Consider the following 27,123-nt stretch of genomic DNA (forward strand, 5'->3'; position numbering starts at 1 on the left):
GGTTCCTGCAGAGACTTTGCTACCAGAGGTTACCCATCCTCCTAGATTTCCTGCTAGATATAATTTCATTCAGTGAAACATTATATATTAGTTCTGCCCCATCAGCATTAATGTACACTGAGCTCATGGCTTCTGGACATTGTCATCCACCCATCCCACTTCCATCTCCTAAAGTGAGGAACTTGAAACCTCTGGAAATGTTGGAGAAACTTTTTGGGGAAGGATGGCGGGCAACCTACCATAACACTGGTCCTCTTCCCTTTCACATACAAACCCCATTAGTCCTGTTGTGCTAATTTCTGCAACTGCTTTTCCCAGAGCAGAAAGTAGCATTTGGCCCAAAAAGATTTTTTATTTTGCAGAATTTGGGGTGATCCAATATGGCAAAAGTGTCTCAGACATTCAGCTTTAATTATTTTATTCAAGCTTGCTTTGTTGTAATGAGCACATTCCACACTTCGTCTTGTTAGACTGAAGAAACAAAAAAAAAAGTCCATTCAGCTCTTTAGTGACACTACAGATAGGCACACTTTTCCAAGGCATTGCCATCACTTGTGGCTCCAGTAATTCTTTCAATAAAGCCCTACAGACTTGTAGATCATGAATTTAATGCACATGTGAAGCTGCCACATAGATGAAAGCATTCAGGGTTAATAAGTCAGGGTCAGACTACACTGAGAGAGATAATTATTGATGTTCAAGAATAAAATACCCTAAAACTTAGACAGGAATAATGACCAGAGTCCAATGGCATTGACTGTTAACTAATCCCTAAGGAACATAATTGGTTATATAAGTACAGTAAAAGCTTTATCTGGCATCCCCAGTTCTCTGGGGATACTGGATAATGAAATGTACTGGCTCGTAGAGCTGGGGCCAGCAGTCAGCCCCATTCTAACCCCAGCCCAGGCAATGGGCAGCTGGCCCCATGGCAGTGGGGGCCCATCTGGGACACTGGCCCATGGCCAATGGCCCCTGCTGGGCACGCTGGATAATTAAATGTGCCGGTTATCTGAATGCCTGATAACCAGGCTTTCACTGTCTCTCTTTGTTAATGCAAATTAAAAGTGATCTCGTGCTAGCTTTTGGGTTTTAAACATATAATGTGTATCCTATAATTATTTTAAATGAACTTACCTGGGAAGGATTTGTACAGGGAGGGAAACAGCAGAAATGGAGGGAAAATGTTTCTGAGAACCAGACAAATGATCCTGTGATTATGGAGGAGATAGCATGTTTGAAGGAATGTTGAAGGCATGGCTTGCGTGCAGGGAAAATGCTAGGATTTCAGGGGGGTATAGGTTACTGAACTAGAGACAGGTAAAAGGATATTGTTGAGGGGAGAGAAAGTAAAGCATGTGTGGATGAGTTTAGAGATTTGTCAGATTGGAGGTGGGGCACCTGTAGGTGTGGAGAAAAAATAAAAGAAAATTAAGTAGGAAAAAGTGGTAAGATTTCAGCAAGAACTAGAGAGCCTGTGTGGAGTGTGGGGAGAAAAAGGTGAAGTGTGTGTGAGAGGGAGTTGGGGAATGGATTAAAAATATCTGAGAAAAGTTATATTTTTTGTGTGGCTTAAGCAAAAGCCAAAGAAATTTGGTTTGGGAGTTTGAGTTGGAAAACTGCCATTGATAGGGTTAGTCTGGAGTCTTGCCATCTGCGTCCTGTTTCAGTCGTCCTCCATTTTATGAAAATTAGAATTAGGCTGAAACCTGCATCTGGAATCCTAACACTCTTGAACTTGGAGGACGTTTTGAACTGAATCTGATCTTTTTCCTTTGACTATTTTTTTTTATTATGGATGAACTGAAACCCTGGAATCTGAATATTCCTCAGAATTTATGAATGGGCTCATTTTTCTCTGTAGCATTTCTCTTTGGCCAGCTGCTTTTGCAGAAGTGGGATGGACTTTTAGTTGAGGTTATGGAGTGAAAAAAGTGTCAACAGGCTAAATTCGGCTCTCATTTATGCTGGTAAAAATTTGAATGGGTTGACTGCTAATTTAATATGGGGTAATTGGAGCCAAATTTGGCCCATTGTTTTAGAGGAAAAAATACTGGATGACGTATTGAAGTGTAATAAGTTAAAATAACATTGAATTAGTTTTATGGTTTGGGATAGCTGACTTTCATGTACATGACAAAGTGGCTTCCAGCCCACAAAAACTTAAATAAATGTGTTAGTCTTGAAGGTGCCACAGGACTCCACATTGTTTTTGTTTTAACTTTCCTTCGAGGATTGAGAAGCTATGAACATTTTTTTTTTGCAGCTGAACTGATGCAGTTCTCACATATCATATGATGCATATTAACAAAGTGAGAGAAGGATGTTTTAAACATGTTTCTTTTCATTTATATTCTCTAGATAATGATTCCACAAGAGAATCGAACCAGCGAGACTATGTACAATAAAATGAACATATCTGAACTTAGCACCATGATCCCACAGGTTGGTGGAAGTTATCTGGAAAATTATTCTGTTAGGACTATGTAACTAACTCTTCACAATTAAAGGTGCTTCAAATGTGCATAGGACAGCTTTTTACATCAACATTAGTAGACACTGGTATTCTCTGTTACATTTGTTATTTTAAATACAGTTGCATCTCTAAGTTCCAATCGATTTGCCATGATATTTTCTAACTTAGAAATGAGTACAGGTTGAACCTCTTTCATCCGGCACCTTGGGACCAGACTGGTGCCGAATGAGAGAATTTGCTGCACAATGGAAGGTCAATGTTGTCTGCACATTAACAACATTTCCATTGCTTATGGGGCTCTTAGAAGATATTTAGGAATGAATTAGAGCTAATAGCATTACAGAACACTGAGAGAGTGTAAACAAACTTTATGGGACCATGTGAAACTTGGCCACACCCATGATAAGTGATCATCTGGCTAACTAAAATCATGACACATTATGTTGTGCCAAGCAAGAGAGTTAGGTTATAGAGGATTAGAGAGCTTGAACCTGCACTGTGCCATTCTACTGAACCCTGCCAATTAATTATGTTTAATTTTCTCTGCTTGTAAACTGTATTAGCTCAGCTTTTTTGTTCTTTCAGTTTGACTGGCTGGCATACATCAAGAAGGTGATTGATACCAAACTCTACCCTGACCTGAAAGATATAGGTCCATCAGAAAATGTGATTGTCCGTGTGCCTCAGTACTTCCAAGATTTGTTCAGGATCCTAGGAAATGAAAGGAAAAAGTAAGGATAAGTATTATGTTTTTAAGATTCCAGGGCCAGAAGGGACCATTGGGATGCTCTCGTCTGACCTTCTGTATAACACAGGCCACAGAACTTCTGTAAAATAATTCCTGGAGTGCGTCTGTTTTTTAAAGCACTCAATATTGCATTTAAAAAAAGGCCAGAGATAGAAAATGCACCACAATCGTTGGTAAATTGTTCAAATACTGAAAATGTGTGCTTTCTTATTTTCTTATTTTAGTTTTTTCTAGCTTCAACTGCCAGCCATTTGGCTGTTATACTATTGTCTGCTACCAGTGTGGCCAGCAGCCACTGGGGGGCCTGGAGCTGCATCCCCAGAAGGGGCAAGACTAAGGGCAGGAGGAGTGTGGCCAGTGACAGTCAGCCCTCGTTGCTGCTTTGATTGTGGCACTGCGTACACGCCCTCCCAGCCACACCGAACAGCACTGCAGCAGCAGTTCAAAGGGGCCCAAAGATCGCCACTTGCTGCTGAAGTAGCAGTGGTGGCGTCCAGATTGCTGGGCTCCTTTGAAACATTGGTCTCCTGTGAAGCTGTCCCTTTGCGCTACACCCCGTCCCCCTCCCACCCCCGGTTGGCAGGCCTGTCTGCTACCTTGTACTGTGCTTTCAGCTGTACTCAGAAGGGTGGGCCAAAACTGAATTCATTTCAATGTGACTGTCAGATACTCAGCGCTCTATTGGCTCACATCTTCACTCAAGCAAAACTCCCATTTGATTTTGCTTGGATAAAGCCTGAAGACTCCAAGGCTTGGAGGTGGTAATGCAGTTTCTAGCTTCACACACCTTCTTATTGAAATAAAAAAGATCCCGCAGAGAGTCTTTCAATTACAGATATATCCAACTCATCATTCTCATATAGGCTTAAGGCCTGATTCTCCATGGCCTTGCACCCTGTGTTCTCAGTTACCCCTGTGGAATGGATGTGTAAAGTGCTACTAGATCAGAAGGGCAGCATTTTGCAGCCACTTTGCTCAGGGCTGCAAGACAGTGGAAGAACATCCCTTAGTACAGAAAAATGTATATATATTAGATTGTCCAACATTGCAATGCGTCTTTCCTACTAAAACTGCCCGGCAGCTTATGAATGACTCTGTTGAGCTAGTTGTGTAATGATTGTCTTGTACTACTCACCTTTTTATTCTTGGCTGATGTCTTTTTCCAAAAACGGTTTGTTCCTAGCTTTGCAATAATATTACTTAGTCCCAGCAAATCAAATTAAAATAAGCTTCATGACCATTAAAAATATTAGATCAGCACAAAAACTTTGTTCCAATATAATCGCACTGTATTTCTTCTCTTAATAATAGCATATTAGAATAAATTCATACTACAAGTAAAATATCAGGCAGATCAGGCAATACTAAAAATAAAACTTGTCCTATTGCCAAACAATCAGTTATCATAGCCTACTTTAAATAATTCAAACAGACACTACCTGAGAACCTCTCCTTCAATGCATATTGTGTGGCTCCTATATTCCATTCCCTGTGCCTTGGAAAGTCAGTTGCATGAGTACAAAGTGGATATAAAATGCTTATGGGATAGCATTTTGCACCCATTGCACATGTAGCAAGGCAATGAACAATTGCTCCCTTTATTTGTATATCCTGTATTATATAACTATGAAGCAAAGAGGCTGTTTTATTTCCTGCAGCATACCGTCCCATAAGGTGCCGGGAGGATTGAATCCTATATCCTAATTCAGAGCTAGATTCTGCCTAGCTTTGATGCAGGGATAGAGCAGAAGAAGGGAGTAAATAATCTCACCTCTCCTGGGAGCCTGGCCTATTGGCTGAGCTTAGGTGCAAGCCCTGTGCTCAGTGGAGTACAAGAATTCCTAACTATTGCCGGTGGCCGCATGGTACCCTAATGAAAGCAGGAAGCACAACAGTAGGCGAGGCCAGGACTCCATTTCCCCATATCCCAGGCACTGAGCTGTGTCCCATAAGAAGTGCAGCAGTTTGTGAGCGTCCTCAATATGTAAGGTGATCATATCTCCCTGTCCCAAATATGAGGGGAGGGGTGGCTCCTTCTGGCTCCACCAAGCCCCGGGGAGCTGGGAAGGAGGTGGCAGCTGATGGCCGTCCCTGAGCCCTGGGGAAACGGCAACCCCCAGTGCTCCCCAAGCTCTGGAGAAGCAACAGCTGCCCACACTCCCTTTGCTTCCCTATGTGCTCTCCAGCCAGCAGCTGCACTTGCGCAGCTGCGGGTGGAAAAGGTCAGTGGGGGAGGGTCCAAATATGGGACAATTAGCCCCTTTTAAAAAATAAGTAGTGATGCCTTTTTGGCATCCCAAATATGGGACTGTCCTACCCAATATGGGATGGACGATCACCCTATCAATATGGCTTATGCCTTCTTTTTGCCATCTAGTCCTAAGAAAATGGAATCATAAGTGGTTAGAAATAGTAAATTGCTGCATGACAAAATGAACCATAAATAGACTTATTTAGTTACTTTAATGGTGTGCATGTGCATCCCTGGATAGAGTTTGGCTCTTGTTACTCATGTGTTTATCAAAGATACAAATACATTAATCCGTAAAATCCATTAGAAATATTCATGGCATACTACTCAAAAAGCCTTTTTTCAGGACTCTTTAAGATGATAAGATTGTCTCTGAAAGTCACGTTATTATCTAGTTTGGAAAAAATAGTAGCACAAAATAAATTTTTTCCTCTCCCTCCACCTCCGTAGGCATAGAGAAATATTCAGAACCTTAAAATCCACCTAAATTGTGAATAAGTTCCTGGATAAATGCTTACGTATATTTTGCATAGCATGTGAATTTCAGAAAGACATTTAAGCAGCAAAATTGATGCAAACAACATGGACTTGATTTCAGATTCTCACAGTAAATATTTCTGTAGATCAAGTTCCCCTGTATTCCTTCTGAAGTTCCACTCATATTTCAGTGATTTTAACATAAATTAATTTCTGAATCAATTCATGGAATGTAATATTATTAGTGGAGCTAGATGAATAATAAGAAACATTATTTGTGGCTATTTCTGCAGGATCTAAATAGGATTTCACTTTGACTGAACTCATATCTGTTTTCAGTAACAAAATTATTATTAATAGCAACATGATGGTCGCCATAGAAATACCAGTCCTAGACCAGAACTGTCGTAGAAAGTGTTGCAAAAACATGGAGAAAAAAAAAAAGCTGTCCCATCACCAAAGTGCTTTGGAGTTCATGTAAATGAAATTTGTTATAGACAGAGGAAGAAGCAGTTTAAGGGTTAGGTCCTCCATTCTGAGAATAGAAACAGTATGCAAAGTAAGTGCCAAATCACTCAAGAACAAGATTGGGCTCCAGGTCTGGATTATTCAGAGAAGTATTCACAGCGAATTGTGAGCAAGCCACATTGAAAACTGCTTCCTCAGAGTCCTCACTGGACCCTTTTCAAAAAGGAACAAATTCATTAAAATTGCACTCAGATTGGAGACGGCACACAAATCAGAATTTTTCCCAGGCAGTTATTCAGTCATCACTAGTCAGTTCACAGTAACACCAGCAAATATAGCCAAGATACTGTATGGTATGGCCTAGGAATTTTAGATGTTAACTTCTAACTGTTATATAAGGAATCTGTTCTTTCCTCAATGCACATTTAAATGTTTGTTATGAAGAATTAGTGTACACTGAAGCTATGTCTACATTCGAGTGAGCTGTTGACAGACATTACTGTTGGATGATATCTTCCAACAAAACTTCTGTTGACAGATTGCAGCCAGACTGCCAAGCAGATTGCTCTTTGATCCACTCTGTCAACAGAGAGTGGCCAGACTACCTGGCTGCTCTCTTGACAGAACCACCAACCGGAAGCACAGCAGGCAGGGCTGCCTGGTGTCCTGGAAGCCCTGTTTGTCAACAGAGGGCCCCTGGAACTTCCAGACTGGCTTTAAGTCAGCAGAATCTATCGACAGAGATGTTCTGCCTCAGGGGGGAGTGGCAGAAAGCTGTCAACAAAAGTGCCACGTTCTGTTGATTTAATGTCGACAGAATGCCGTGGGAATGTGGATGTTCCATGGGTTTTGTTGACAAAATGCTCTAATGTAGACATAGCCTGAGAGAAAAACAGGCCCAGGCCTAACATGAAAGCAATAAAAGGATTAGTATTGCAGATATAAATCTTTGAAATTGTTACAACAATGATTATAACCCTAATAGAACTCACGGAAGAACAACTTTCCTGTTGTTTATAATACTGATCTGGAAACAGACAAATAACTAACATTCACTCCTCCGTAGAACATAATGGAACAAACTGTTGGAGACCCTGAAGCCCAGGTTTTCTCTCTGCATTTCAGCATGCACTTGCAAAATGAGTTGTGGATAGGCCCCTGCTGGAATAGGGCAGACAGAGGTTTAGGAGTCCGGGTTCCACAACTTAGTTAGGAATGCAAAAATGCATGTACAGCTTATGCCCCCTCAAGCAAGACCACAAGTTACAAAACATGGGCCTATTTGTTCTACTCATATTAAATCCAAATTTATATCTTGTATTACATCTGTCTGCTAATAAATATTGATAGAAATAATACATAATGTGACAAAATTCTAGCATTTTATGTAGAAAATCAACTTTATTCATTGACAGACCGTTATTTGTTCCTTACAGTGTTATCAGAAATGCTTGTCCAGCTCCAAATGTCCCAAATAACAAGATCTCTACCACTTCCTTTGGGAGGCTATACCACAAATTAACAGACGTCTTTTTAGAAAATAAACATCATAAACTTTCCATCTTTAGCAATCATTTGGCAGTCAAAAGGAAGTGGGGCGGGGGGGATGAAATTTTCCCAAGGGTTACAATAACAAGGACTTTAGTTACACAGAATTTGGATCTGGGGCTTGTGGGCCCTATTCCAAAGCTATGTCTCAAATTGTGAAGCAGGGTTAACACCTCACCTCTGTGCCTCATTTTCACCATAGGTAAACATGCAGTACCTTCACACTGGCCTAGTGCAGATTGAATCATTTTTAAAGCATTCTGAGGGCCTTGGGTAAATGGCAATATATAAGTGAAGAATATTGTTGTTTTAAACCAAAGTGGTAAAATTAACTCTTTCTCTACCTATTCTTTTTGTGCTTTGTGTACTTGGCCAAAGAGAGAAATAATAGAAGCTAAGGATTGGTAAACAGGTTCAGGTAAAATATGAAACATGTCCCCTCCCCATGCCCTTGAAAACAGAATAACAGATCCTCACCCAGAGTTTGAAATGGAACCTTTTTCATTGCTTTATATTTCTGTGTAGCAAGGGATTCAAATACAGGTACAAAAAGGAAGTACCAGTGTTCTCAACACAGAACTCATTCTTGGAAGGTGTCCAGCCCAGTTTTGCAAATCAAATTTCAAATAAGATTTGGATACTCTTGGTATACTTATCTAAACTGAGCCCCACCTCCATATTACCAACTTGATCCAACAGCTACTAAAATCAATGGGCTTTGGCTCAGACCTATTTTTGGAAATTCTCCCAACACTAATTATATCTCCTTCCCCTACGGTTTAACTCCAGAATAGATTTCCTAACCTATAATCAAGGATAAACAGCACCCAAGATGTGTATGTTTAGGCTGTTACCGTAGAGTGTACGTAGCGTAAAGTAGGTAGTCTGTCGTGTCCGACAATGATGTCTTGAGCTTGCACAGGCTCATTGTTTGTGGACTAGCATGTGGCTGAGGAGTCCAAGTTTTGAACAGCATGGGCGTTCACAGTGGGGGCAAGGGAATTGTCCTGGCTCTGTTGGTGCAGCTGCTGCTGTTGCTTTCTTCCTCTCATGAGCATCAATGAGGTGTATGTGTTGCTGCTCTTCAAAGTTGTCATACGCGTGTCGCATGAGAGCAAGCCAGCCTGTTCGGTCTTTTGCATGCTGCTCTAGCTGATCTGGTTTTAAACCAGCATGAGCAATGTTGGCCTTCACACAGTCTTTATATCTCTTGTGGGGCCTACCTTGATTCCTTTTGCCCTGGGAGAGTTCACCGTAGAGGAGTTGCTTAGGGATTCTTGACTCCTCTATTCGTATGATGTGCCCTGTCCAGCGAAGCTGGGCTTTCAGAATCATGGCTTCAATGCTTGTGGTTCCTGCTCTGCCCAGGACTTCCAGGTTCGTAACTTTGTCCTGCCATCAAATGTGCAGTATTGACCTCAGACTATGTGTGTGGAAGTGCTCCAGCAGTTTTATGTGTTTTCTGTACAAGGTCCAGGTTTCACAGTCATACCGGAGACTGGTCAGTACTACAGCCCCAGGCTGCAGCACCATTGACACGATCTTTGCTGTTCGTCAGGTCCAGGAAAAGTGCATAGAGCAGAACTTGGATCTGTACGCTGTCTTTATAGACCTGACCAAGGCATTTGACACCTTCAACAGAGAAACCCTGTGGTTTATACTGTCAAAACTTGCCTGCCTGAGAAGATTTGTTAACCTCATATGCCTGTTCCATGATGACATGACTGGCTTTGTTCTTTCAAATGGCGAGTCCTCAGATCCATCTGAGATATCCAATGGTGTGAAGCAAGGGTGCCTGCTGGCTCCAGTGTTATTCAACCTCTTTTTCCACGTGCGTCCTCAGCCACGTAGGTAGGGACCTGGACCATGGAGTCTACATAAAATACATACTTGATGGGTCACTTTTTGACCTTCGTCGTCTGAATGTTAAAACCAAGATACTTGAAAGGCTCACCCTTGAAGCCCTTTTTGCTGACAACTGTGCACTTATAGCACGCAAGTAATCTGATCTCCAGCTCATCGTCAACAAGTTTGCTGATGCCACTCGCCTCTTTGGTTTGACCATCAGCCTAGGAAAGACCGAGGTACTGTTTCAACCTGCTCCAGGATCTGCCATTCTCCCTGCTTCAATCTTTATTGAAGGAACAGAATTAAAAACAGTGGAGGAGTTCAAGTAGCTTGGCAGTGCAATAGCCAACGATGGCTCCCTTGACAAAGAAATCAATGCCAGAATCTGCCATGCCTTTCGGGCACGAGGATGTCTGAGAGTGTGAGTGTTGAATCAGCACAATATCCGGCAGTCCACTAAAGAGAAAGTGTACAAGGCTGTAGTCCTGACCAGTCTCCTGTATGGCTGCGAAACCTGGACCTTGTACACTAAAACAAACAAACAAACCCCGAAAAACATATATTGCAGAGTACTTTAGTCTTTTCAAGAGGGCGAAGCCTACATTCCTCACCTGGATTGTTACAGTGCACATATACCTCATACACCAGATGTTAGTTACCTCCATCACAATAATCATGCAAGCTGTGTCTACACTATGGAGTTCTGTCAACAGAAGTCACTCTTGACAGATATTTCCTGACAGAACCTCTGTTTACAGAACAAATCCACACCTAGTGGAGGTTCCCCCTGTCAACACCCTCTGTCGACAGAGAGCAGCCAGACTGCCAAGCCCTCAGTCAGCAGAACAACCAACAGGAAGCTCTGCAAGCAGGACTGCCCTGTGAACTGGAAGCCTTCTTTGTCGAGAGAAAGACCCCAAGAGGGTCTATGGTACTTTTTTGTCAACAGATTGGGCGCTATGCCTCAGATGATCATGACATAACTTTGCCAGGAAAGCCACTATGTTCTGTCGACAGATTCTTGGCAGAATGCATTTGTAATGTGTACGCTCCTTAGTTTTGTTGACAGAAGGCCTCTTCTGTTGACTGTATTGTAGACCCAGCTACACCGTGCATTTGAGGGTATGTGTTTAATGTATTCAGACAGGTAACAGAGAAGGGGCTATGTTAGTTTGTATTATAACAAAAAGCATGTAGTCATGTAGCACTTTCAAGGCTAACAAAATAATTTATTAGGTGATGGGCTTTCGTGTGACAGACCCACAAAAGCTCATCACCTAGTACATTATTTTGTTAGTCTTTAAAGTGCTACATGACTGCTGTTTTGTTTTATAGAGAAAGAGAATAGTTGAGCCCCCTGGGAGGCTTGGACAAGTCTCTCCTATTTGTCTTTCAGTCTCCCTAGTATCTGGGAGCTTAACCTCTCTGTACTTCAGTTTATCCATCTGCTATGGGAGGGATAATAATATTTATCTGCAGTAGTTTTCAGAGCAATTATGAAGAAATGTTTGTAAAGCACTTTGTTATTTTCAGAGGAAAGGTGCTAATACAAGGGTGACCCTACAGCAAGTCTGAAAAATTGGGACACTTTTTTGGCGAGGGAGGTAGGGGAGGAAGGGGAGGAGGATGGAAGATATGCTTTTTTATATAAGACAAAGTCCCTAATATCAGGATGTCCAGTCACCCTAGTTAATTTTATATAAGGTAGCTAAACATCCATTATTTTAATTTTGTGATCATTTGTAAGTCTTACTAGTATGGTGAGAGAAGTAGCACTTTGATTTACAAGTCATGTATTACCAACTATTATGTAGTTTTTATACAGAGCAGCTATGTAATTACTGTCATGGCATAGCTCTTATTATTTGTGTAAAAAGTACCTAAATGAAAATTGCATCATGAAAAGACTACTACTATGAAATGTATACATCAGAATATGAAAGTGTTATGTGTGTTCTTCAGAAGGTGGTTCCTATCATGAAATGGTGAATGGTGCTGTCTTCATGTAGTACATTATGTCTAGAAGGATTTTATCATTTGGTTCTACTTCCTCATTAATTTTAAAGGTGAAATTTTCTCAGTTTAAACTGCTCTTTTCAAAAACCGTTCAGATACTGCTTCTGCAAGTGCTTTACTGTGCATCTCATGGAATTAAATGTTTGATATATACCTATGTGTGATTTAACAGGACTATTGCCAACTATCTGGTGTGGAGGATGGTTTATTCAAGAATATTTAACCTCAGCCGACGCTTTCAGTATAGGTGGCTGGAATTTTCTCGGGTAAGCTTAAGAATATTCTGTTTTTATTGTAGGCAAGACTGGTAGTGACATTATGACATTCTGCTGTGTGCAGTCTGGACAGTTGAAAAGTGGCTGGGTGCCTCTCAAATTGCTTTGATTTCAAAACGTCCACTCATGGCCTGCTCAAACAGACTTCAGCAGGCAGATTCATTTGCAGCTAAATACACAAACATCCTGAGCAGTCATTTGTGAATTATATACAGGTTGACACTCACAAATTTCTTGCCTCCCAGACATGTGCATATTGTACTACTCCAGTACTCTCCTGAACGGTACGAGCTCATAGAAAGTCCATCATTTCATCAAAGGCAAATGATAATGCACCAGCCTTGTTATCTCAAATGAAATTTTCCACACACTTAAACACACAGGTTATGATAAAAGAATAAAAGGGGAGTATTAGCTACAGAAAGGTAGATTTTAAATGATTGCAACTAATGATTCATAAAAATTAGGATTAGTTACAAAAGAAACAAAAGAGCTAATGGGTAACTTAACAAATAAACAGAATTCATACACATATACAGACTTTCCTTTACTATGTACTGCAGTAAATTTTACAGGTCACAAGACTACTCCTTCAGGTATTTGTTGAATAGTAACAGAGAGTTAGCTGTGATAATCTATATACTATCAAAACAAAAAGCAGTCTGGTAGCACTTTAAAGACTAACAAAATAATTTATTAGGTGATGAGCTTTCGTGGGACAGACCCACTTCTTCAGATCATAGCCATACCAGAACAGGCTCAATATTTAACGCACAGAGAACTAAAAATAGTAATCAAGGTTGACAAATCAGAAAAATATCAAGATGAGCAAAGCAGAGAGTAGAGGGGCAGAAGGGGACGGGAGTCAAGAATTAGATAAAGCCAAGTATACATAAGAGTCCCTATAATGACCTAGAATGTTCTAGGTGATTATAGGGGCTCGTATAGGGAATCTTCTAGGTCATTATAGGGGCTTTTATGTATACTTGGCTTTATCTAATTCTTGACTCCCGTCCCCTTCTGCCCCTCTATTCTCTGCTTTGCTCATCTTGATAATATTTTTCTGATTTGTCAACCTTGATTACTATTTTTGGTTCTCTGTGCCTTAAATATTGAGTCTGTTCTGGTATGGCTATGATCTGAAGAAGTGGGTCTGTCCCACGAAAGCTCATCACCTAATAAATTATTTTGTTAGTCTTTAAAGTGCTACTGGACTGCTTTTTTGTTTTGATAGGTATTTGTTGGTGACATGAGAAGAGAGATTGGAATAAGAGTGAAGTCACGAGTTTTCCCCTCTCTTTTTTATAATTCAATTTGTTGTGCTATAAACATCCTTGCTGAGTCACAGTGACATACAGTCTCTTTGCAATTAAATGTAAATTTCTTGTTTATACTTAAACATCGCTAGAGAATGGCTGTTAAAGCAGTCAATAGAGTTTTAACACTTGGCTGGGTAGTGGTTTCTCCTTGGTATCTCAGAAAACTGGTTTGGGCCTGCTTTTCTTAAACTTGGAACAGGTTACAGCAATTATACGTTGTATGTGAAGTTATAAGATTCTACTGTGTTGATGCACATAGCTTACCGGGACAATAATGCTTTGTAGCTTGCAACATTTCAAAAGATACCACACAAGCATTTTTTATGCAAAATGTATCGTAGTCTTGTAAAATTGGTAACAGAGAGGCAGCTGTGTTAGTCTGTATTCTAACAAAACAAAACAGCAGTCATGTAGTACTTTAAAGACTAACAAAATGATTATTCGGTGATGAGCTTCCATGGGACAGACCCACTTCTTGGCTGCGTCTACACGTGCACGCTACTTCGAAGTAGCGGCACCAACTTCGAAATAGCGCCCGTCACGTCTACACGCGTCGGGCGCTATTTTGAAGTTAACTTCGACGTTAGGCGGCGAGACGTCGAAGCCGCTAACCTCATGAGGAGATAGGAATAGCGCCCTACTTCGACGTTCAACGTCGAAGTAGGGACAGTGTAGACGATCCGCGTCCCGCAACGTCGAAATTGCTGGGTCCTCCATGGCGGCCATCAGCTGGGGGGTTGAGAGATGCTCTCTCTCCAGCCCCTGCGGGGCTCTATGGTCACTGTGGGCAGCAGCCCTTAGCCCAGGGCTTCTGGCTGCTTCTGCGGCAGCTGGGGATCTATGCTGCAGGCACAGGGTCTGCAACCAGTTGTCAGCTCTGTGTATCTTGTGTTGTTTAGTGCAACTGTGTCTGGGAGGGGCCCTTTAAGGGAGCGGCTTGCTGTTGAGTCCGCCCTGTGACCCTGTCTGCAGCTGTGCCTGGCATCCCTATTTTGATGTGTGCTACTTTGAAGTGTAGACGTTCCCTCGCTGTGCCTATTTCGATGTTGGGCTGAGCAACGTCGAAGTTGAACATCGACGTTGCCGGCCCTGGAGGACGTGTAGACGTTATTCATCGAAATAGCCTATTTCGATGTCGCAACATCGAAATAAGCTATTTCGATGTTGGCTGCACGTGTAGACGTAGCCCTTCAGAGCTGTAGAATTTTTGGTCCAGACTCAGATATATAGCACAGAGGTTAAAAAAATAATTGCAATAAAAACTGACATCAAATACATAGAACTAAAGGAGAGTTTGGAGAGGAAGATGATGTCTGTCTGGATCTGAGCCAGTTTTTTTCATATATTGGTAGATCTCCATTCCAAATGGCTAATGTAGTGCCTTGCATGTTGAATAGTAACAGAGAGGTAGCTGTGTTAGTCTGTGTTCTAACAAAAAAAACTAGCAATCATGTAGCACTTTAAAGACTAACAAAATGATTTATTAGCTTTTGTGGGACAGACCCACTTCTTCAGCTTGTAAGAATTGCCATAGAACTGTTCTATGTATTTGATTTGTCAGAGTTTATTGCAAGTGTTTTGGACCTCTGTGCTATATAACTGAATTTGGACTGGAAATTGAATAGATCTGAAGAAGTGGGTCTGTCCCATGAAAGCTCATCACCTAATAAATCATTTTGTTAGTCTTTAAAGTGCTATGGGACTGCTTTTAAGTTTTGTAAAATTGGTGAGCCCAGTAGCATAGGTGATCACATGTTAAAGTTTGCTGATGCTTTCCATTGTAAGATCCTGCTTCCAGTTGCTTTTAACCTTCCCAAACTTTGTTATGAATTTTATGTTCCAGATTTCTATCTTAGGCTGAATTTCTGCCAAAATACTTCATCCATCTATAAGAGTGAGGCTAGGAAGGGGCAATATGTTGCTTATTCCCTGTTTAAAAAGGTCCAGAAATTTTTTCAAGAGCTATTGCTTTCATCCACATTTTGGAGTAAGGACTCAAAATTTGACAAGGAAGTGGTCTTTGTGTCAGGGATATCGCTTTTACCGCCCCCACAAACATCTGCCCAAATCTGGTCAAGATACAGGCATGCGCTAAGAAGAGACTGTCACCAGCTAAAATCTCTCGAGAGTCTACCCTCACTGAGCATGCTCAAACCTTTCACAGCTTCCAGTGCTGACTGGACTGCACCCTCCACACAAAGCAAATGAGCATGATCCTTCTGCATGTAGTTCCTATGTGTGATCAGACTGCTCATGCACATCCCCACAGAACAACTGAGCATGTGCCACACAGGAATTCAGGTGGACTTGCCCTATAATTGCTGCTGTGGACAAAGGAACGGACAGCACTGTGAATGATCCTCCGGCTGTCTTGCCAGGGACACTGGGAGCCAGTGTGAGGAGGGGAAGCTGGGACTGGTAGCTGAGATAGAGACACACATATTAGAGTTGTACAACTGCATTCGGAAAAGTTGTTTTTAATAAAAGTGCATTTTGGAGGAGGCCCAACACTATTTGCTGAATCTGGGTGAAATTTGATGAATGGTTTGAGACGATTTTTTTTTCTGTTTTGTGTATTGCTACATTTCAAAAGATACCACACCAGAATATTTATTTTATTTTATTTTATTTTTTACTTAGAAAAATCTTAAAATGTTTTCTTTTGACTTTTCTATTTGAAATGGTATTATGAAGTCCCAAATGCCTCATTTTTAACTCTCACCATATACACAAAGGGTGAATGACATCTGATATTGCTTAATCAACACAAACAATTAAAAAGAAAAAAAATATTTTGAGTCAACCAAAAACATTCTAGTTGATTTGAATGAATAGAAGAATCTAAAATATCTTGTTTTAAGGTGGCTCAGAATATTTTGGTCAATTTAAAACCAATATTTTTCATATATTTTGATTTGATGAATTAAAAAAATAAAAGGACTGTTTTTTGTAGAGTAATAGGTTCCAGGGCTAGAAAGAACCTTTGTAATCATCTAGTCTGACCTTCTGTATAGCACAGGCTATAAAACTCTCCACTGTCTCTGTGGAATTTCTAGAGTTTATCTTCATTGGTTCCACTCAAATCAGAATTGATACCCTGTTTTTTTATTTGGCCCCTAAAACAAAAAAAAACAACAACAAAAAAACGTTATTTGTTCAGTGCTGCTCTGTGTTTCCTTTGCAGGCACATGGAGTGACCTAAGAGTCTTTTCAATGTGATAAGTAACATTTGAACATTCTTAGAGTTGGCCCAAAAAGCACCATCCAATACGTTGTTTTATGAAAAAGACAAATGCTGCAAACTAGTTGTAAATCACATTCAAACAGGTATAGCTAGAGAAGAATTTTCTTTATGAAAAGATGTGAGCAACTGGCTGTCTGGTTCCAGCAATGTGTTTATTAATACATCTTTTTATGAGGTGCTTCTTGGTGGTCAAATCAAAGAGAGTGCTGACCTAGTCTGGCAGGATATTAAGATCCCAAATTCAACCTTTAGAGTGTAGAGGCTATGCTTTTTTGACTCCTTGCATTTATGCATTCACTTGAGAAAGCAAAGCAAATATATTGGTTGAGTTGGCTGTAGCCTTTCCCGCACAGCATTTTCAACTTCTTGTATAAATGGTCCATAGGTCAAGTGATGGTTACCTACACATGTGAATTCCATGCAGTGTGCTAAGCCCAGTACCAAGCTCACTGATGTGGGGAGGGCAACCAGTGCAATTGCCTTGGGGCTCATCAACACTAAGGGACCAGGGACTCCTAGCTGCCATCATTATTGCAGCAGAGTCAGTGGCTGGCACCCTGGACTCTTTAAATTGCCACCAGAATACCACGCTACATGCTCCGTGTTGTTCTGGAGGTGGCAGGGAGGTGTGTTGTGCACCAGGTGGCATGGAGGGTTGGCAACCCAGGCTCTGCCCCTTTCACCCAAGGCCCTGTGCCTTCCAAGAGTACAGAGCCACCTCCCGACTTTGCCCAGGAGACTGTCAGCTCCCCTGCATGGGCCAGGTTTTAGCATGCCTTTATCTGCCAATTGGTTTCAGACATAAAAAAATATGAATCCCACACTCACAGATAGCTTCCACTCATGCTGGGGCTTTCTTGCCCCCACTGATATTAATGGCCTCCCAGAAATTCCCATGCAAGTGTAGTACCCAGAGGTACTGGGACCTCATTCTAGGGTGAGTGAAGTCTCTGCTCTACAGCCATGGTTGAAAGCCAGCTGGCCTTTAGCTCATGTGGTAGAGTGCAGGGCTTTAGACCCTATGCTTGCAGGTTCTATACATAGTGCCAGCAACCCAGGTCTGTGGGCATTACACAAGCATTCATATTGATGACATTCCACCTGCAGTAGTTCCTATCCCAATCCCTGGAAGTCCTAGTGGCAGGCTTGCTTCAGGCACATGAAGATTGCCTTTTGGATCATATTGAAGTTGGTGCAGAATGCTGCATCCTGCTCATTAAATGGTGGTTTAGGTCTTAGGGGCACAAGTTGTCAGTTGGGGTGGAGTATTTTGAAGATGATGAAAATGTGGACATGAATCATAAATTGATCCTGCTGTTACATATATTAGGCTATGCCTGTCTCTTATGTTTTAGCATTAACACTTAGGATACTGAGTTATTATGATGATTCTTCTCAAATAAGTTGTTCTGACAGTTCATTGTGCAATGCCAACAGGTAATCCAAGGAACCACATCTTTACTGCCTCAGTGGGATAAATGTGTCAACTTAGTTGAAGGAGCACTCCCTTATGTCATTGGCAGGATGTTTGTGAATGTCCATTTTCAAGAAGACAAGAGAAAAATGGCAAGTCCTCTTCAGCTTCTACCTTGATATTTTTAATTAGTTTCTTTCTCCCAGCAGAAAAATTTTGAAATTATATTTAAAGCCATCCTTTTTCAATCTGAAGACTTCAAATTAATGCTGAATTTACCATTATTCTTCATACATTTTCCCAAAGATTACCTATCCTTGCTGTTAAACTTGTGACTTACTTCCACTTTGCTCTTTTCTAACTTTTCACTTCATCTCCCAGCTAATGGATCTTCTCTTTAGTGTACCTAAGATGGACTCCAAATACCAGATTCTAGGAAAATGCAGATCTGGATTGAAGGTGCTCATCTAATGCACAGTAATTAGTGGAAGGGCTTTCACTTACTTCAGGGGCATTGGACCAGGCCCATTCTCCTGATGTAAATTTATGGGTCTGAGTCTATCTCTAGTTTCCTTTATAGGACCAGGTGTTTGCTGCTTTCAAAGGTAGGATCCTAAGATGACTCATGTCTTGATTAGGTTTGTCAAAGCCTTTATTCCTTGTAATTTCAATAATGACTGAGATTCCCTTTGTTACTGGTGTGGGGCCTTTGTCTTTGAATTAGAATTTTTTTGTCCAACATCCAATTTTTTTCCATTTCTTGATGTCACAAACGTAGTATAATGATCTCCATGAAGGTTCAAGTGAAAAGAGAGGAACAGCTGTTGGAGTTACAAATATTTTTGTTACTTTTCCTCCACACGTTCAAAAACTATGTGAAACACAAAAAGAAAATTTAGGTTTTTGTTTAAATGTGATATGGTTCAAAGTATTTTTGAGGATTCAAGTTTCTCTTTAGGGCAAATTTAAAAGAAAATAAGCAGCAAGTTTTTACCATCGACGAACTAGGAGCATGAAACTTCTACACGAATGACAGAAGATAGGCATTGATCTGAGGGCAGGTGAACACTACTGCTTAAATCAATCTAACTTACATTGCCCAGGGGTGTGAAAAAGACACCTTCCCTATCCAGGGATGCGCGTTACTGTGACTAAGAATTATCCATGCTGGTGCTAAGATGATGGGAGACTTTCTCTCACCAACATACCTTCCACCTCTTAAGGAAGTGGCGCAATTATGGTGCTGAGGGAGCTCTCTCCCATTGGCATGCAGCATCGGTACCCGATGTACACTGGGATCAACTGTATCACATGAATGCCGATATAGCACTTCTTGGCTAGCTCAACCCTGAGTGTAGATGGTGGACAGAAACAAAATGAGAGGTTGTGTTAGATCTGGTTGAAATCTTGAAAAGTGTGGCTATTCTAGTCTATTTTAAATATTGTTTCTTTTCTTTTTTTCCCATTCTCCTCCCTTTCTTAAATTAGGAAAACCATTCTATTTTCTAGAATGTTTTTCCTTCGTGAAAGGAGGAGAACATCCATGACAAGCAAATCATGAGTTACGGGTAGGACAGTGTTTTCAGGTTTTAGTCACTGATGGTGTCTCATGCCATGTATGCCTTCTTTTGCCTCCATGTATGAAAAAAAAATTATTTGTGTCTAAATATAGCATTGTTGTTAACCTACAATCTCTGCAGTGTTTATCACAGCTATGCCTGAGCAATTCCAGTAATAACTCTGATAATATGAATAGGTCTCTTCTCCCACCCCCTGCTTGCTGCAGCTGGTGCATAAAACCTAAATATACACCAGGGCCCAATTGCAGAGCTGAGTTTGAACTTGCATCCTCCAAATACAAGGAGTTCACCTCATTAGTGCACTAAGTTAATTGAGTCAGTGCTCTCTCATCAATATCCTTTAAGTTACATTTGTCCCTTGGATGCTATTTACTGAGCTGTTCTGATCGTATTTATTGTTTTGTTCTGGTTGTCCAGTATTGTCTCTAAAGTAGTGATATTTTTAAAAAAGAGGAGAGGAAACTGAATAATAGAGAAGCAAGAGTTTTCCTTTAATTCAGGGGAGACCTAAAACAAGGAAATGACAGCTCAAAATGTGAACCTGATGTATTAATGACTGTTCCAATTAAAATAATGTTGCTGTTTTTCAGGGTCCCTCTCTCCCCACCAGAACACTTTAAAGATCCTATATCTCCTGACTAACACATTGCATGCCCATGTTAATTAACATTTCAGTTTATTTTTTAATTTAACACAGTTGTTAAACTTTAGATCTTATCTAGCTCCAATAACCCCAGTGACTGTTGGAGCAGGCCCTTTTTATTGTCACATTGTTTCTTTAGTAATTGCCTAGATCTTCAGCCATGCCTGTCAATACAAGTAGAAGCAACTGATTATGAGTATCTCTGTTGTTCAGCTCCCCCAGCCAAATACATGGGACTGATAACATTTCTGTTCTTTAGACCTGCTGAATCATCTTTCACTCAGGATCAGATGACATGGTGTCACCTGATGTGTATTCTCTATCATCCTAGTATCTTAGTGTTACTATTCCTGTTTTTGAAATTCTGTGACTCTCTGTGTAGTCATTTGATATCTGTGCCAAGTGGATGAAAAATGCTACCAGACCAGATTGGCAGTGTCAATGTCAATTACTATCCAAGGTGCAAAACCAAGGAAAATTGGGCCCTGTTGGGTGTTCAAGCAGCTACCATCTGTCATATAAACAGTACTTATTTAAATTACACTCAGAGTCCACAAATGAAGCTAGTTAGGTAAATAATAGAGTTCTGCTTTGTATTTGGGTAAGGATGCAAACAGGCAGAATATGGTTCTTTTGGATGAAAGTCAATCAGAAGAAATACTGGCCACTGAGCAGATGTGACTGCGAGACACATAGCCAGGAATTTCACAAGATGGCTGCCGTTCTCTCAGCATGTCCTTTATGCGTGCACAACAGGCATTCTCATGACGGCTGTTCATTGTTTTGTGGTGGAGGGAACAGAGGTGCAAAACGTGTCTGATGTAGCTGGCAGAGATTAAAAAGGAAGACAAGCATTTGATAACTAGAAATCCCAGGGTTGTGGGAAGAGAAGGAGGAAGGTAGGTGGAGAGGGAAGAAGACTTGGAGTCTTATGAAGAGAGATAGGTGTAGTCTTACCCGACAGGTTGTTCATATACCCAGTTAGCTGAGCAGTCTGCTTTTCTCATCGTCAATTTTCTGTGGCTGTCTTTATAGGGGAAAATTTGTCTTGCAGATGGCGGAGTTGACAGAAGGGATTCGCTGGGCCTTTATCGACATGTTGGAAAAGGAAAACGACTGGATGGATTCCAGAACAAAAAGGAAAGCCAAAGAAAAGGTAATCATGAGCATGAGATAATGGAAACGCCAGGTGAAATCCTGCTGCCTTAAAGTCAGTGGAATCTTTGCCATTAGTTTTAATGCTGTGTTTAAAGTTCCATTGAATTGTTTGCTATTTTAGAGATGCACATTGTCAATCTGTTTGGCCAAATGCTGAGATGCCTCAAATCCTGCTTTCTTCTCAGGGACTCATTTGTTGCATTGTTTCCTCCCATGTTCACCCTCTTTGTGTTGTCCACTTCTTATTTCTTTCTCTAAGTGATATGGAGACTGTAAACTCTCTGCAGCACAGTCTGTCTTCCTCATTATTTGTCAGTATAGAGCCTACCACAATGGACTCTTATCCTGAATGGGCTTTCTAGGTGCTACCATAGTATAAATGAATAACACTACTGTAAAATATTAAGTTTAGGTTGCTCAAGATGTCCAGCATCTGTAAGAATGAGACTCCAATTTAACAACGGGTTTATGAAGATCTTATGGTGAGGATCTTCTTTGATGTCTCTTTGGGAATTTTACCCCCTGAACACAGCACTTCAAAAAGTGTTGTCTCCATTCCAGTCAATCATCAGTGCCATCATGTCATTCTCAAGGCTGGCAATTTTCGTCATGATAATGTGAACATTTGTGTCATTATAGTTTAGAGGTTTAACTGGATGTTAGGAAGGACCCACAGGTTCCTGAAGCAGGTCACTCCATCCCTCACTTTTACTCACTAAGACAGGGAAAATGATCTTAGAGAACAGGGCAAGAAACTGGGCTTGTCTACTATGCAGAAAAAGACTGAAAGTGTCAGAGCCTGGGTCAACTGATACTCTGGGGTTAAAAATAATGGTTGGGCTTGATCTTAAGCCTGGGCTTTGAGATCCAGCAAAGGAGTTCTCTCAGATTCTGGTCTCCAGCATTTACCTGAACATCTGTACTGTTATTTTTTTGTCTCATAGCATGAGCCCACTGAGCCTAAGTCAATTGACCCAGACTCAGAAAGTCACTGATGAGAGATCTCTATTGCTTTAAAAAAAAAAAGCCAATGTAGACATACCCTAATAAAGTAATGAACTCACAGGAACAGAGGATGGGCTGTTCATCTTCTTTGTCAAAGTGACTGGACAGCATTCCATTTCCAAGCATTCATTCTGAACAGAATTATAGGCAAGCAAAGCTGAATAATTTTCCACCTACTGTGCTTGAATAAACATAGCCATTTTGGTTCAAAAAAGCAGTCTTCATAGCTTTTGTATAATTCAGATGAAAAGGCTTGGGAAGCCATTTTATCTTTGGAAAATTTTAAATTCTATATGCCACATCTTTGTTTCATGCTGCCTTTCTGAAGAACGCATATGGGCTTATTTAGTTTGCAGAAGAGAAGACTGAGGGGCAATTTAATAGCAGCCTTCAACTTCTTGAAGGGGTGCTCTAAAAAGGATGGAGAGAAACTGTTCTCATTGGTGACTGATGGCAGAACAAGGGGTAATGGTCAGAAGTTACAGAAGGATAGAAGTAGGTTGGATATTAGGAAAAACTACTTTAGCAGGAAGGTGGTGAAGCACTGGAATGCATTTCCTAGGGAGGTGGTGGAATCTCCATCCCTGGAGGTTTTTAAGTCCTGGCTTGACATAGTCATGGCTGGGATGACTTAGTTGGGGTTGATCCTGCTTGGGGCAGGGGGCTGGACTTAAGGACCTCTTGAGGTCCCTTCCAACTCTGTGATTTTATGATTCTATGAATCCTTCAGAGCCACAAAGCCAAGGGGAACAGGATCACACTATAGCGCTCGGTAACCTGATAGCAAATGGAGTGCGTTGCCATTTGAGTCACCAATTAACCACATACATTCACACAACCTGTGAAGTTTAGGAAACGAAAAAACAAACGGATTATATCCAATATAGATACTAACATATCTACAAGAGATACTTGATTGGCTCATGGTGGAGGGATGCCATTTTCAGTCTTTGCAGAAAGGCCTTTTGCATACACACATACATATATATGTATGTATTTTATAAGAGCAACTTTTCTAATACTATCTTGAGTCTCAATTGATTTCTCTAGTAAATAATTTACTAAACTACTCTGTGTACTCTTCTGCTCTACTCCTGCTGCCCATCAGATGTAGCAGAAGGTTGAACAGAAAGAGTCAGCACGAGAAGATGGTGAAAATACTGTAAAGTCTATAAGAAGTCAAAACCATATTGGTCATATGTCCTTCTGCCATATATAAAATGTGTCTGGCACACTAAATTCAGGCCTTATTTAAAAATTCTACAAATATTATGTGCATAGCTTCATTTAAAGTGAACTTCAATGTGAACAGGAGGAGGCTTATAAGAACTAAGCATATTTAAACTATTATATTGAAACAACTATTAAAATCACAGCGATATCATTGACGGCTGTCACATTTTGGGTCATTATTGTAAAACACTTTTTTTAAAGCCAAATAGAGACAGTATAGTCATGTCTTGTGTGATTTTTAGTGTCTTAGATGCAATCCCATAATAGGGCACACATGGGATACCAAGTGAAATGAACTGATAAAATAACATTTTTTAAAAGTCCCGTCTATCTTAAATCCTTTTAATCCAGAAGCATTTTAAGCACTCCCCAAAACTTGATTTCATTCTGATGTTCTTTTTTATAATAAATTACAAAAATCACACCAAACAATCATATGATGTATTTAAACACAATACGAGTTTTGTTGAGTACTCTGGGCAGTACTGACAGCTTTACTTAGGGAGCACCCTACATCTTTCTGAAAAAGGCATCCAGGAAGCAAGGTAAATTGCTTTGGATGGGCATATGTTAACTAACTAATTAAAACTCCCTGGTCAATGATGTACTGGATAAATGGGAGACTTACTACGTGTCAGACCCCTAAAAATGTAATAAAGTAGATTGCTTACGCCAGTGTATGATCAGCTTTACGCATAACCCTCCCACCCATTTTTTCTTGTCACTTTAATACAATAGCATATAAAACAGAAGATTTGGGGGTTTTAGCAGTATTTATTTAATGGGTTGACACACAGAAAGTGCATTGGTTGGCCTAAAAGTGTCCACAATGTGTCTGTCTATAATACTGCTGTGATCCTGTCAGCATGCACAAGCTGTTGTTTTGAGTCAGAGTCTGAGATGAGGAGAATGTGCATAAAGTGTATTGCAGTGAATTCCTAGGTAGCACTCTGACTTTTAAGTCACTACTCAGCTAAAACTGAGCATTCTAACAAGAAAATTCTGTGTTGCTGGAAATACCCTGTTTTAGAGGAAAAGCCTGACGGTACTACTAGTTCAGCTAGTTTGACCTTCTGTATAACACAGCCCACAGAATGTCACCCACTTGTGCTCACATTGTGCCCACTGGCATGGAAAAAAGCTTCTCTGGTGCTTGTGGTAATTAAGTATCTCACAGCATTTTTGTAAGAGTAAGATTCTTAACTTCAGGACAAATCCAATGGTGTGTGTCTGTGATTGCAATCTGTCCTGGAGCAAAACTCTCTGGAGTTCAAGCCTACTGCTTGGCTATACTACCTACCTATCGTGGTGTGTTGCGTAGTATTGCTGTGTGGAGTTAAACAGCACCTGCATTTTACTCAGAAATGGCTGCATTTCATATAGTCAGTTTGGTCAATATTTTTTTTTTGAGTTTGCAAACCACTTTGGAATTAAAGGAGTTAATTGGTGGTGTTATTTTTCTGGTTACTTGTTGTACCCAGTAGAATGGTTTCCCTACTGTTTAGAACTTTTTAAACCAGTGGGTAATTTAGTCTGTAGCAGGCTTATTCATTTATTGCGTAACAGTTAAAAGATCTTTTGTTTATATGTTTTAGTTTTGTGTATTGAAAATATTTTTGAAAGAAATTCTCCTAGAATGATTTTGACATGCTTGCTATCTCTGGCTATAGTCACACTAGGAAGTTTTGCTGGCAAAACCCCAGTTTTGGGATTTGTCCACAGTACCTAAACAAAACACAGCACTTTTACCAGCAGCGTTCTGTCTCAAAGCTTTGAGGTAGAATGCTGATATTGACAGATTGTGTGGACAGAAAAGCTGTGTGGATGCTAGGGGTGGGATGGGGTGGGGCGGTGGGGCTTCTGTCAACAGACAGGTCATCCACAACTATGGTCAGCCCTGTCAGTTGTGCTTCTGGGTGCAGCAGGGCAGTCTGGGTGCTCTGTCAACAGAGCGGCGCACTCTTCTGATTGGCTTTTGTGGGTGGCCACACTCTGTCAACAGAAATTTTGTCAGGAGATCTCTTCCGACAGTGACTTCTGTCAACGGACTGCTGTTGTAACCATCGCTTCTATGTTTAGGTGACCCCACTATACTGAAAATGGCTTGATAGGCTTTCTGATCCCCTCAAAGAGGAGACTGCAGATTCTGCTTGTGATAGGGATTGCCTAAGTTCTGTTAGCCTGCACATTTTTATTGCTAATAGTGCCAGGGGTCAGCTGAAGAAATTTCTGTAAGCCTGATTCAGGCCTCACTGACATCACTGAAGACTCTCATTGACTTATGCAGGCTTTGGAGTGGATCCCTATGATAGAACCAGTTACCACAGTTTGGCTTTAGGAGAGCAGCCAGCTCAGTCTATATTATGAAACTTGACCAATTTAGCAAGTATTAACTTATGTAGTCTTCTGAGCAGTTCTGCATCCTTGAGCTCTGTATCTCAAAGAATCTCAGTTTTCTTCCTGGAATCAACATCATGTCTTCTGATCATTTTGAACCTCTATGCTGTAAGTATGAAATGAAACCAGTTCTTCTGAAAATTTCCCCAACAAACAAACAAACCAACAAACAAACACCTCCATTCTCTCCTCTTCCCCCATCCTAAGAGGCTTTGGGTAATTTTTTAAAAAAATGTGCAGTTCTCATATAATTCTCTGGATGGAGCTCATGGTATTTCTAAAAATCATAGCTTAATCAGAGTCTAGTATCTGGCGCCATGCTTTCATATGCTGATTCCTTTTTCTTCTGTGTTAGTCTTATGTTATTATAGCCTATTTGGCTATAATCAAGGATTTGTTTAAACTGTTCCTGTCAATCCTTTGAGTCTTAGATGGGGAGGCCTCTGATTTTTCTCTTTTTAAAACTCACTTTGCTCCCTGCTCTCACTTTTTAAATTCCCTAGTTTGTGAGGGTCATGACATTTTGCCTTCAATTTTAAGGGTAGCTAAATTATTCAGAAGAGTGCAGCTCTGTGGGTGTGTTTGGCATGTGCTGTATGCATTATGTCTAGTCTTCAATAGCTTTTGTGCTGTGCCAGCTCTGAGTCACCTTGCAGCCTATTGGGAGAGCTGACAAATGTGCAAAAAGGACCTTTTCTTTTCCTGATAATGAAAGTGTTGATAGCACAGTACTCTATCATCCTGACGATATTGACAGCTGCATTTCCTAAGGATGGACCTGCAGGGAAAAAAGTGAATCCAAAATTGAAACTACCTAACCATGACTCTTGTAATCATGTCCTAATGAAGATCGTAATTTTTAAAATCATCATTTATCGCTGCTTCTTCAAAAATGATAATTCGTTGGCAGATGATCTTTGGGAGAAGTAAACTATGAGTGTGTTTCTTGGCACTGTCAGGATTAATTATTTTTTGTTCATCCCTGTTGTTTCTCTCCACTAAAATGCCTCGAGTTTAACAGGG

The 27,123-nt window shown here is 40.6% G+C and overlaps 1 protein-coding gene across 1 annotated transcript in view; it reads left to right on the forward strand.

Moving 5' to 3' along the window:
- Window positions 1–27,123, forward strand: part of PHEX (phosphate regulating endopeptidase X-linked) — a 168,295-nt gene that overhangs the window by 71,662 nt on the left and 69,510 nt on the right. The window contains exons 8-12 of the mRNA XM_074983374.1: window positions 2,362–2,445; window positions 3,062–3,207; window positions 12,005–12,098; window positions 18,108–18,236; window positions 21,362–21,463. Of these exons, the coding sequence (XP_074839475.1) occupies window positions 2,362–2,445; window positions 3,062–3,207; window positions 12,005–12,098; window positions 18,108–18,236; window positions 21,362–21,463 (555 nt within the window). The remainder of the gene's footprint in view (window positions 1–2,361; window positions 2,446–3,061; window positions 3,208–12,004; window positions 12,099–18,107; window positions 18,237–21,361; window positions 21,464–27,123) is intronic.

The sequence above is a fragment of the Carettochelys insculpta genome, chromosome 1, assembly GCF_033958435.1.
Source record: "Carettochelys insculpta isolate YL-2023 chromosome 1, ASM3395843v1, whole genome shotgun sequence".
NCBI classification, from domain to species: Eukaryota; Metazoa; Chordata; order Testudines; family Carettochelyidae; genus Carettochelys; species Carettochelys insculpta.